Source organism: Trichechus manatus, unplaced genomic scaffold (assembly GCF_000243295.1).
Source record: "Trichechus manatus latirostris isolate Lorelei unplaced genomic scaffold, TriManLat1.0 scaffold00096, whole genome shotgun sequence".
Classification (NCBI taxonomy): domain Eukaryota; kingdom Metazoa; phylum Chordata; class Mammalia; order Sirenia; family Trichechidae; genus Trichechus; species Trichechus manatus.
In genome coordinates this window covers 2717843-2729318 of record NW_004444032.1, presented here as the reverse complement: position 1 = coordinate 2729318, position 11476 = coordinate 2717843, and the positions used below count along the sequence as shown (strand labels likewise).

Below are 11476 nucleotides of genomic sequence, written 5' to 3'. Positions count from 1 at the left end.
ATTAAGAAAATGTTCTGCATCCTACTTTGGTGAGTGGCGTCTGGGGTCTTAAAAGCTTGCAGGTGGCCTTCTAAAATGTATCAATTGGTCCCAACCATCTGGAGTAAAGGAGAATGAAGAGCACCAAAGACACAAGGAAAGTATTAGCCCAAGAGACAGAAAGGGCCACATAAACCAGAAACTTCATCAGCCTGAGACCAGAAGGACTAGATGCTACCCGCCTACAACCAATGACCACCCTGACAGGGAACACAACACAAAGTCCTGGATGGAGCAGGAGAAAGGTGGGGTGCAAAACTCAAATTCTAGTAAGAAGACTAGACTTAATGGTCTGACTGAGACTGGAGGAACCCCAGAAAGCATGGCCGTGGGATTCTCTATCAGCCCAGAACTAAAACAATTTCCGAGGCCAACCCTTCAGACAGGGATTGGACTGGACCGTGGGACATAAAGTGATACTTGTGGGGACTGTGCCTCTTAGCTCAAGTAGATACAAGAGACTAAATGGGCAGCATCTGTCCAGAGGTGAGATGGGAAGGCAGAGAGCTTTAGGAGCTGGTTGAATGGACACGGGGAATCAGGGGTGGAAAGGAGGAGTGTGCTGTCACAGTATGGGGAAAACAATTTGAGTCACATAACAATGTATGTATAAATTTTTGTATGGGAAAAAATTTAAAAAAACTGAGCATAGACATCAGCACAGGCACAACATGAAGGAGACAGATTCCATAGATTAAATTCTGGCAAATTACTAAAAAAAGCCACAAGCACTACTATCACCAATTTCCTTGGGGAAAAAATCCAAATTTAGAGTTTCTAATTATAAAAATACCCAGTTTTCACCAATGACAAAAATATAAATAAGGAGCATGCAACGAAAAACAGAAAGTGTGACCTATATTTAGGAAAAAGCAGTAAAGAAAAACTAACTCTGAGCAGCCTAAATGTTGGCTTTGGCAGACAAAGACTTCATAGCAGCTATTATAAATATGTTCAAAGAATTAAAGAAAATCTTGTTTAAAAAATTAAAGGAAAATATGATTACAATGAACTGGCAAATATGGAATCTCAATAAAGAAACAGATACGATAAAAAAGAACCAAATAGAAATTCTAAAGCTGATACCTTCCATGAGTACCTGTCTTTGATAGAATTATAGCTATATAATTTTTTATACTGGTTAATATTTTTAAAAATTTAAAGTGGTCATAATACCTGAGTTACAGGATGTTTAGTAAGTCATTATGCTTTGTGAACTTTTTAGAAACTTTTGAACAAAGGCAAAAACATGCCTTGTCCTTTCCTACTGAGCTAATCAAAGGTATGTTAATTAAGTTTTAAAAGAAATTGCTTACGAATAACAAGAATACTTTTAACATGGTTTAAAATCAAATTAACCACACGTAATGCTATACTTCTATCTATGAATCTGGAATTGTTTTAAGATTTTCAAGGTTTGCTTTCAGTGTCTATCAAGAATTTTTCTAGAACTACTGAAGTTTAGCATTTTCAAGAGATTAATAAAATATTACCAAGTACTGTAAATCATTCTGGCCCTAGGGTATATAAAGAATTTTAATACTACTAATAATTAGATTCTAATACTCATGAGCTTATAAAATAAAATTTGTGCCTATGTACATAAAATAACTATTTTGTCAATGAAATAATGGCAATTGGTTCTATTAACAGTCTTCCGTTTTTTTCCTTTCTTGCAATGTCTTAGTATATAGCCATTTTAAATAAAACAGCATTTAATTGGATTTTGCTCTTTTAATTCCTTGTATTGCCATAAAAATCATTATTTTAAGATTTAATAAAGTATTCTATCTTATTTTCCATGAGGACAATCTAAGCTACAGAACTACTAGTTCCAGATATTCCTTAAAAATGTACGTTAGTTTTCTAGCGAATAATAGTAACAGATCTACATTTCTTGGCCTAACATATTACTGGAGGAACAAGCATACTGCCTACTACTTGATGTAAACTATTAACACCATTTTACATTAACACAGCTATTCAGAATAGTGTCAGTAATTGAACTAGGAAAAGTATACTTACTCAGTTATAAATTCAGAGTTTGTAAAGCTGAGGTTGGTTAAATGACCTTCAAGTTTAGAAGACTCATGCATATTTAAGGCTGAAGTGGTCTTAGTGGCGAGTACAGCTCTTTTTTCATCTTTCTCAAGTGCTTTTCTCTTCCCACCATTTTGAAAATATTCTCTGCATACACTACAAGACAAAATAGTTATATTTTTAGATCCTGGGTATGAATATAAAACAAAATGAAAAACCATTAACCTTTATTAAATGAGATGGAAAACTTTCAAATTAAAGAATTTTGAAAATGGGAGACCTGGTGGTGCAAGAGTTGAGAGCTACGGCTGCGAACCAAGAGGTCGGCAGTTCGAATCCACCAGCCATTCCTTGGAAACCCTATGGGGCAGTTCTAGTCTATCCTGTAGGATCGCTATGAGTCAGAATCAACTCTACCACAATGGGTTTGGTCGTTTGGTTTTATTTTGAAAATATCAAGTCGGGATAAGTTTGATGATTTTGTAGCACTTTCAAATCTTTTAAATCACTATACGCCGAAGAATGATAACAGTTCTAATAAATAAGGTTTTTAAAGAGTACAGATGTGCCTGTATGTTTTTCTGAACTCCATTCTTAACTAAAACATAAGTTCCTTTAACAAGGCTTAGATAAATCTACAATTCAGTAATGCATCCAGAAAGACAGTAGTTTTGAGCCACAACCAAACAATTGTTTTTGAGATCCCTCCTGGTTTATAATAAAGTCAGGTGGTCAACATATTAAGAGATGATTTATCTTTTTATTTGCTCTGACAGAGGGACATATAAATCTAGTTCATGTAGAAATGATATCACATTGTAAAGGTATACCCTTCAAAGAGAACAAAGGTTTGAACATAATAAACCCACTGCTGTCAAGCTGATTCTGACTCACAGCAACCCTATAGTACAGAGCAGAACCACGCCATAGGATTTCCAAGGAGCAGCTGGTGGATTCAAACTGTTGACCCTTGGTTAGCAGCCAAACTCTTAACCACTATGGCAACAGGGTTTCCTTAACTATAATAGTGATTTTTATACCACTTGAAAATTATTCCTGTTCATCAGACCATTCCTGCTTGACCCAATTCTTTTACTACTAAAACGCAGATTTTTCAAGATGTATCATTTTAAGCTTACAAACTTTAGTCCATATTAGGCTGCTATCCAGAATCAGAAACTGATGACTGGCATATACTTATAAATAATTTTCTTAGAATTTATAATGTACCTAATATAATTTTAGGGTGAATATAGTAGGGTACTGGAGCCCTGGTGGCACAGTGGTTAAGAGCTCAGCTGCTAACCAAAGGTCGGCAGTTTGAATCCACCAGCTGCTCCTTGGAAACCCTACGGAGCAGTTCTACTCTGGGCTATAGGGTCGCTATGAGCTGGAATCAACTCACAGCAATGGGGAAAAAAAAGTAGAGTATCACACGATAACTAAGTAAATGGGATAACAAAAATGCGCCACAGAATCAACTTGAACATTTATTAGCTATAAAAGCTAAGGAACTTCAAGGAAAAAGAAGCTAGTGACACCTGACTCTGGCCCTTGAGAAGATTACATTTGACAAGAGCTACACACTCGAAAACAATGAACTGATATACTTATCAAAGCTACTTAAAGGAGAATAAATTCTAAACAAATTTTCTTTCCCTTTAGATTCTGAAAATAAAAAGCATTATTATTATGTATAGCTCATGCTCTGAACAAAAGCTAGACTATTTTTCTCCACAGATACTGTTTAGTGAAGTTCCAAAAGCATAGGGTATGAGAAGAAAGAATTAAAGAAGAATTAATTTAAAACTGGTTTCTGCAAGTAGAAGTACGGTGTCAGGGGACAATGCCCATTTCTCTCTCACATTTACAGGATGCCATCAGCTCAACTTCAGTTTTTCTTAGTACTTGTTATTTAAGACTTATTGAACTTAACCTATGTGGATTTAGTTTTATTATATACAAGAGTTGAAGTTTTAATTATATACAAAAGTGGAAACTCATAATCATTGAACATTTATTAATGTGATGGGAAAACAAGTTGAAAAAGGCATAGTTGCTGCCCTCAAAAAGCTGACTAGTGAGGGAGACACATAATTATGTAACAACAAAGAAAATACAATTGACAGAGGTAAAGCCTAGATATATTATTATGTGTAATAATAACTATAACTATACACATATATATCCACACACACACATACATGTATGAATGAAACACCTAACCCGATCTAAGAGAGACAAACTCAGGAAAAGCTTTTTACAGGAGGTATAATATGAACTGATTTTAGAAATATGAGTAGGAATAAGTCAGGCAAGGAAGGATTTAGTTGAGGAGAGGAATGCTTTTCAGGCAGAGAAAATAGCATGAGCAAAGGTGTAGAAGGGAAAACCAGAATGGATCCTGGAGAAATGCACTCAGTTCAGGGCATGTGAAGTTTAAAGTGCCAGGGAGGAAACTGATAGATGGATGGACTCGCAAGTGAAAAGGCCTTGAGGCCAGCACTCATATGGAGAGGAAAGGTAGCCAGGTGAGACTGGGTAAGTAAGTAAACTTTAGATCATATAAGATACAGAGGTCAATTTAAAAATGTGGCCTTTACAAACATAATCCAATGATAGAAGGCAGTTTAGTGGTTGCCTGGGTTGTGGGTGTGGCTGACTGTAAAGGAGTACAAGGGAGCTTTTTAGAGTGATGGAAATATTCTACCGTATTTTCCGCAAATAATGCAGCCACACTTATAACACACCTAGGAAAACAATGCACGAGGGGAGTGCATGGTTTGCAAAAAACAAACAAACTGTATAACACGTGCATTATTTGTGTAAAAACAAGGTATAGCTTCAAGAGTGGTGGTGGTTACATTAGTGTAAACAATTTTCAATACCCATTGAACTATAGATTAGAATGGGTGCATTTTATCATACGAAAATTACACCTTCATAAAATTGATAAAAAATACAGCTTTTATCAACTTGGACTTAATACTAAAATAATGTTTTTATCATGTAACATTTCAACTAAGGCATGAAACACAAGAGTAAAAAGCTTGTTACCTTTCTATTCAGTAGAATCATATAACTGTCAGTATTCAACAGTTCTTGAGCTATAAAAATCACTATTTTATGTGGTTCAACTTAATAGTCACCAAGAAACTTGGCAGCAAAATATTTAAAGGGTTAGAATTCCAAGTTCTAAAAAGCTAATGAACGACAGTCATCTAAATCCCAATCTCCCCACATACCCTCAAAAAATGACCAAAACAAATAGAAAAATATACCTTGTTCATGGACAGGATGATGCAACATTATGAAGATAGCCGTTTTCTCCAAGTTAATACAAATATTTAAAATCCCAATAAAAACACAATTTTTTCTCTAGTTAAATCAGTTGATTTTAAAGTGATTCTAAAGACAAGCAAGAACATCTAAGAACATCCTGAAAAAGAAGGTGGTGGTAGTGGTAGAGGTGGGGTGGGGTAGATTATAGAACAGCACTACAATTGTAAATCTTTATGAGTAAAACAGCACATGGATAGATGATATGGACCAATCGAACATTACAGAAAGTCCAAACACAGAACTAAATATGTGGAGAAACTTGGTATATCATATAAATATCATGACAAATCACTGGAGAGAAAGTGAACTTTTTCATAAATGATGTTGGGGCAAATGGATAGTTATTTGGGGGAAAGGTCAGAGCTATACTTCACAACAAACTCCAAATTAAATTCCAAATAGGTTAGGGGTCTAAATGTAAAAAATGAAATCTTTTAAGTACTAGAAAAAAACATGAGTGACTTATTAAGAGGAATTCCTACAGTATAGGAATCAAGGAAGCTCTTCTAAGACACTCAAAATCTAGAAGCAATAAAAAGGGACTGATACATGTAACTATGTAAAACATTCTCGTGGGGGAGCCCTGGTGGTGAAGTGGTTAAGTGCAGGGCTGCTAATGGAAAGCCCGAAGGTTTGAACCCACCAGCTGCTCTGCAGGAGAAAGACATGGCAGTCTGCTTCCCAAAAGATTTACATTCTTGGAAATCCTATGGGGGCAGTTCAACTCTGTTCTTTGCTCCTGAGAGGTAACCTGTAAACCCTTGGAATTTCCTGAGTGACTGAAGTGTCTTCGTTATCTATGAGGGCTCCCAACCTACCTGACAGGTTATGCTAATGAGGTGACTCTTGGGTGGGGACTGGCCAGGCCAGTATGACCTCAGAGGAGGGAAGCTGGAGGTTGAGTTCAATCACATGGGCAATGATTCAAACAATAATGTCAATGATTAGCAGTATTTAATTGCTGATGTTTGTAACATTAGAGTTTATGTCATGTGAAAATAAACATTATCCAAAGTCAATACAAAGTCAGTTTTAAATGCTCAAATACCCTGAATGACACTGAAAGTTCCGGATTTAAAAACTTCTAAGATGTTTCTAAATTTTAAATTACAAAAAAATACTCACTTTTACTTGACTCCAAATATGGATAATTATCAAAAGAAATTTCTATATTGTAACTTATTAATGATGAATTAAGTGTTAAATCTTTTGTTTTAAATATATTAAATATATTTAAAGTAATATTTTTTAAAAGCTAAAATAGAAAATTAAAAACTATGTCAAAGGAAAACAATTTGATTTAAAAAAAAAAGATGAATGAAAAAATCTAGGGAAAGTGAGGCAAGGGGGAGAAGTATTTAAAAGATATTAGCTGTTTAAAAATATCTCTGGTTTTCCATGTTGATAAATTATAAAATACAAAAGTATCACCTACATTTAGGAGTTTTAAGAGTACATTAGAAACCCTAAGTGTTGTTCATAATAACAAGTTCATAATAACTCACCTACAACACCATTCAATACGACCTTCGCCCTCACAAGTTTTTGCCCAATGATTATCTGCCAAATTTTTCATTGCAACAGCATATTCACAAAGCGTTTCCTCGTCCTCACAGTGTTCTCGCCAGATCTTATCAAAGTCTCCCACTAGAAACAAGAAAAAAATAAATTAACTTCAAAACATGTTCAGGCTCTTGCAAGTTTCAGCATAATCTAAAATTATTTAAAGATGAGTATAAACAAAATCATGAAGTTAAACTAAATAAATACTGAATTTCTATGAGTTTGTATTTTACAAGTTCCTTTATGCATAGATTTTAATTTATTATGATTTAATAATCAAATATAGAGAATTAAAAGACCTGGGCTCTTGCTCTGTCTCTACAATTTATTCATTAACAATGAGATATTGGAAGAGGACTTACATTCTCTCTGACTGGTTTTTAATCTATAAAAATTAGATTGTATTAGTATTTTCAAAATCACGGTCTTTGATATGGTAATAGCAGTGATTTAAACAAAAGTTCTACGATCAAATATGCTGGGAAAAGCTAGGTGTAACACATTTATACAAATTTTCTTTCTATAAGACTTCTTAGTTCAGATTCTACAGAAGGCACAATCTAAGACAAGGTCCTGGGTGCAACCAGTTTATTTGAGAGGAAATCACAGGAAACAGGAGGGAGGGAGTGAAAATGAAGCAAGAAAGGAGAAAAAGCCGATACAAGTGTACATTCTTGACGCTGCTGCTATGGGCAACAGAGAAGCACACAAAATACTTCTCAGAACTGTCCACCTGCAGAACAGGAGGCTGGAGCATGTATTACTCTCCATTAATCGAGGATTATTAACAACCTTCACTTCTAGTCTGCTCTCACGCACTGAATAAGGTGACATCTTCAGTGGCACTAGCAGTGCAGGAGAAAGGCAGAAAGTAGAAAAGAGAGCTGTATACATATAAAATGGGACTCTGGGTGAGCCCACACTGAATAGTCCATCACAGCTAAGGACCAAGAATATGTGATATGGGGGCACCAGAGGCATCTATTACAAATTCTCAGAGTCCTAAACATGCCACTGTATGCTCTGAAATTCAATTTACTCTAGAATTATTCTACCAGCGTTAAAATGCAAAACAAAAACTGTATATGTACACAAAACTTACTCCCACAGTTTTTTGAAGACCTCTAGTTTTTCAGACTCATCAAAATTCTCTTTAAATATTTCCATTTCTTACGGAGTTTTAAGGCTTACTGACTGCTCCACTGAAGTTCTGAGGAAGAATTCAAATTTTGCCTGTAGGCTTATTCAACTCAAACTCTACTCTAATTGCAGACAACTTCAATTTAATGTTTTTATGCAAACTCTCTGAAATGTGCTGATACCGAAACTGATGCTCTGGTTACCAGATGTGTGATTGGTAAAGTATAGCACACTTAATATAAAACTGAGAGTAACCAAGGCAATTGTATATACTTTTCACTCTTAAAACAGATTTGCTGAAAATCTACTCTGCGTCAAATCCTGTAGAGAATAATGAAGTGAATGAGAGGGAGCTGGCATCAAAGGAAGGGGAAATACATGTAATAAAATGTGATAGATGCTGTAATAGAGATATGAAATTAATATGGTCCCTATACAGGGTCACTATGAATCAGAATCGACTCGACAGTAATGGGTTTGGTTTTTGGTATATCTCATGTAAGGTATCCTGTGCCCAAAACTTTTAATTCATGTATTTATTCAACAAAAATGTATAAAATCCCTACTATTGTGCACACACTAAGCTAAATATCTACTGCTATGTAACTGAACAAAACACATAGTTAATTTTCAGTTAACAGAAAATTCCACTTTTCAGAATACCCTTGAAATTGCTGTTTTTTTTTTTTTTTGTTTAAGATAAAGTTACTAAACAAAAAAAGAATTGTAAAAATTCAGTTTTTTCTTAATAGTCCATTATTTTTTTTTAACAATATTAAAAATAGTGGTATTTAACCTTTAAAGCACTGTCAAAATAACCTATGATTTGGGTTCTAAAATTCAAAGAGTTAAGCTGACCAGTGCCCACTATACATATTCCAAATCTTTCTGCTGAGTCAAACCGCATACACACACAAAAAATACGTTAAACTCAATTCTAAGGATTTTTTTTTAATCACTTACTGACTAGGTGAATATTTAAGACTGTCTTTTACTTAAAAGGATAATATTTTTCATTATCAAAAGGCAAATCAGGAGTTTGAATGTCCTGAGGTCTGCATCAAAAGTCTAGTCAATACAGTACAGAAAATGCTTTAGTATTTAAGCTGAATCAATCACAACTCTCAGTGAAACAGTAATTAGCCTTATTATTTATCTTAATACGCTGGCATTTGTGAATGATTCAAAAATAATTGTGATTAATGATCCATTTCTTACAAGAATCCCAGAAAGAATGAATGTGTCTTAAAGTAAATAGATCTGTAAATATTTTTAAAAATTACCTTGAGTGAAAATTGTTTTCTGTGAGAATGACAAAACACAAATCCAAAATGCAGTAAAAAAAATATTAATATATACAGATTTTCTCACATTAAAAATTTTAAGAATGCTTTTAATAAGGTCAGTCCGTACAATATTATGAATATTTAAAGCCCTAACTGACATATTCTTTACTTATACATTATGACTAATGTAAGTACAACACAAACAACTTAGTCAAAGAGAAAAAGAGGACTAAAGCTTCAATGCGTACACACACTCCACTTCTCCCAAATACAGAGACTTTGAAAATTTTTAGAAAGCACAGTTTAAAAATATACGTCCTGCAACCTAATTTGAAATCAACAGCTACTACACAATTTATACCCATTGCCATCAAGTCAATTCCAACACATAGTAACCCTACAGGACAGACCAGAACTGCCCCATGGAGTTTCCAAGGCTGTAAATCTTGAACTAAGTGGTAGTGGTGGCGGGTGTGGGGCACAAGTGTCCACGAGCCATTCAACCCTCAGTGCTGTTTTGAAGACATAAAGACAGTATGCTTGTTGTTGTAGTTAGGTGCTATTGAGTGGGTTTCAACTCACAGCGATTCTATGTACAAAAGAACAAAACACTTCAGGTCCTGAGCCATCCTCACCATCGTTGTTATGCTCGAGCCCATTGTTACAGCCACTGCATCAATCCATATGTGAGATGTCATCCTTGCTACTAAGAAGCACTCTGGTTGTATTTCTTCCAGGACAGACTTGTTCATTCTTTTGGCAGTCCACGGTATATTCAATATTCTTTGCCAACATCATAATTCAAAGGCATCAGTTCTTCTTTGATCTTCCTTATTCATTGTCCAGCTTTCTCATGCATATGACGCAAGTGAAAATACCATGGCTTGGGTCAGACACAATTTAGCTCTTAAAGTGATATTTTTGCTTTTTAACATTTAAAGAGGTCTTTTGCAGCAGATTTGCCCAGTGCAATGCGTCTTTTGATTTCTTTTTTTTTCCATTGTGCTTTAGGTGAAAACTTACAGCTCAAGATCATTTCTCACACAAAAATTTACACACATATTGTTATGTGACCGTAGTTGCAATCCCTATAATGTGACAGCACACTCCCCCTTTCCACCCTATGTTTTCCAGGTCCATTTAATCAGCTACTATCCCTTTCTGCCTTTTCATCCACTGTGTGAATATACCATAATTTGTTTATCCATTTGTCTGTTCATAGGCATCTAGGTAGTTTCCATCTTTTTGCTATTGTGAACAGTGCTGCAATGAACATGGGTGTGCATATATCTATTCATGTGATGGCTCTTATTTCTCTAGGATATATTCCAAGGAGTGGGATTGCTGGATTATATGGTACTTCTCTTTCTAGATCCTACAGTACTTCTATTTCTAGCTTCTTAAGGAAGTGCTAAATCTATTTCCAAAGTGGTTGTACCATTTTACATTCCCACCAGCAGTGTATAAGTGTTCCAGTCTCTCCACAGCCTGTCCAATATTTATTATTTTGTGTTTTTTGGATTAAGGCTAGATTTGTTGGGGTGAGATGGTATCTCATTGTAGTTTTGATCTGCATTTCTCCAATGGCTAATGATCGTGAACATTTCCTCACGTATCTGGTAGCCACCTGAATGTCTTCTTTGGTGAAGTGCCTGTTCATATCCTTTGCCAATTTTTTAACTGGGTTATTTGTCTTTTTGTTGTTGAGCTTTTGCAGTATCTTGTAGATCTTAGAGATTAGACCCTCATTGGATATGTGGTAGCCAAAATTTTTTTTCCCAGTCTGTAGATTGTCTTTTTACTCTTTTGGTGAACTCATATGAAGTTGGTGATTCGTTTCTCCGTCTCATTAAAAATGCCACTGGAATCTGGATCGGGATTGCATTGTATTTGTAGATTGCTTTGGGTAGAACTGACATTTTCACAATGTTGAGTCTTACTATCCATGAGCAAGGTATGTTTTCCACTTATGTAGCTCTCTTTTGGTTTCTTGCAGTAGTGTCTTGTAGTTTTCTTTGTATAGGTCTTTTACGTCTCTAGTTAGATTTATTCCTAAGTATTTTATC

At 35.0% G+C, this 11476-nt stretch overlaps 1 protein-coding gene across 2 annotated transcripts in view; it reads right to left on the bottom strand.

Annotated features, from left to right (window-relative positions):
- The window catches only part of BMT2 (base methyltransferase of 25S rRNA 2 homolog), an 85804-nt gene that overhangs the window by 55082 nt on the left and 19246 nt on the right, over window positions 1–11476 (bottom strand). For both annotated transcript variants that reach the window (XM_004382576.2, XM_023737025.1), the window contains exons 2-3: window positions 6927–7068; window positions 2065–2235 (exon numbers count right to left, since the gene is read on the bottom strand). In XM_004382576.2, coding sequence (XP_004382633.1) covers window positions 2065–2235; window positions 6927–7068 — 313 coding nt within the window. The remainder of the gene's footprint in view (window positions 1–2064; window positions 2236–6926; window positions 7069–11476) is intronic.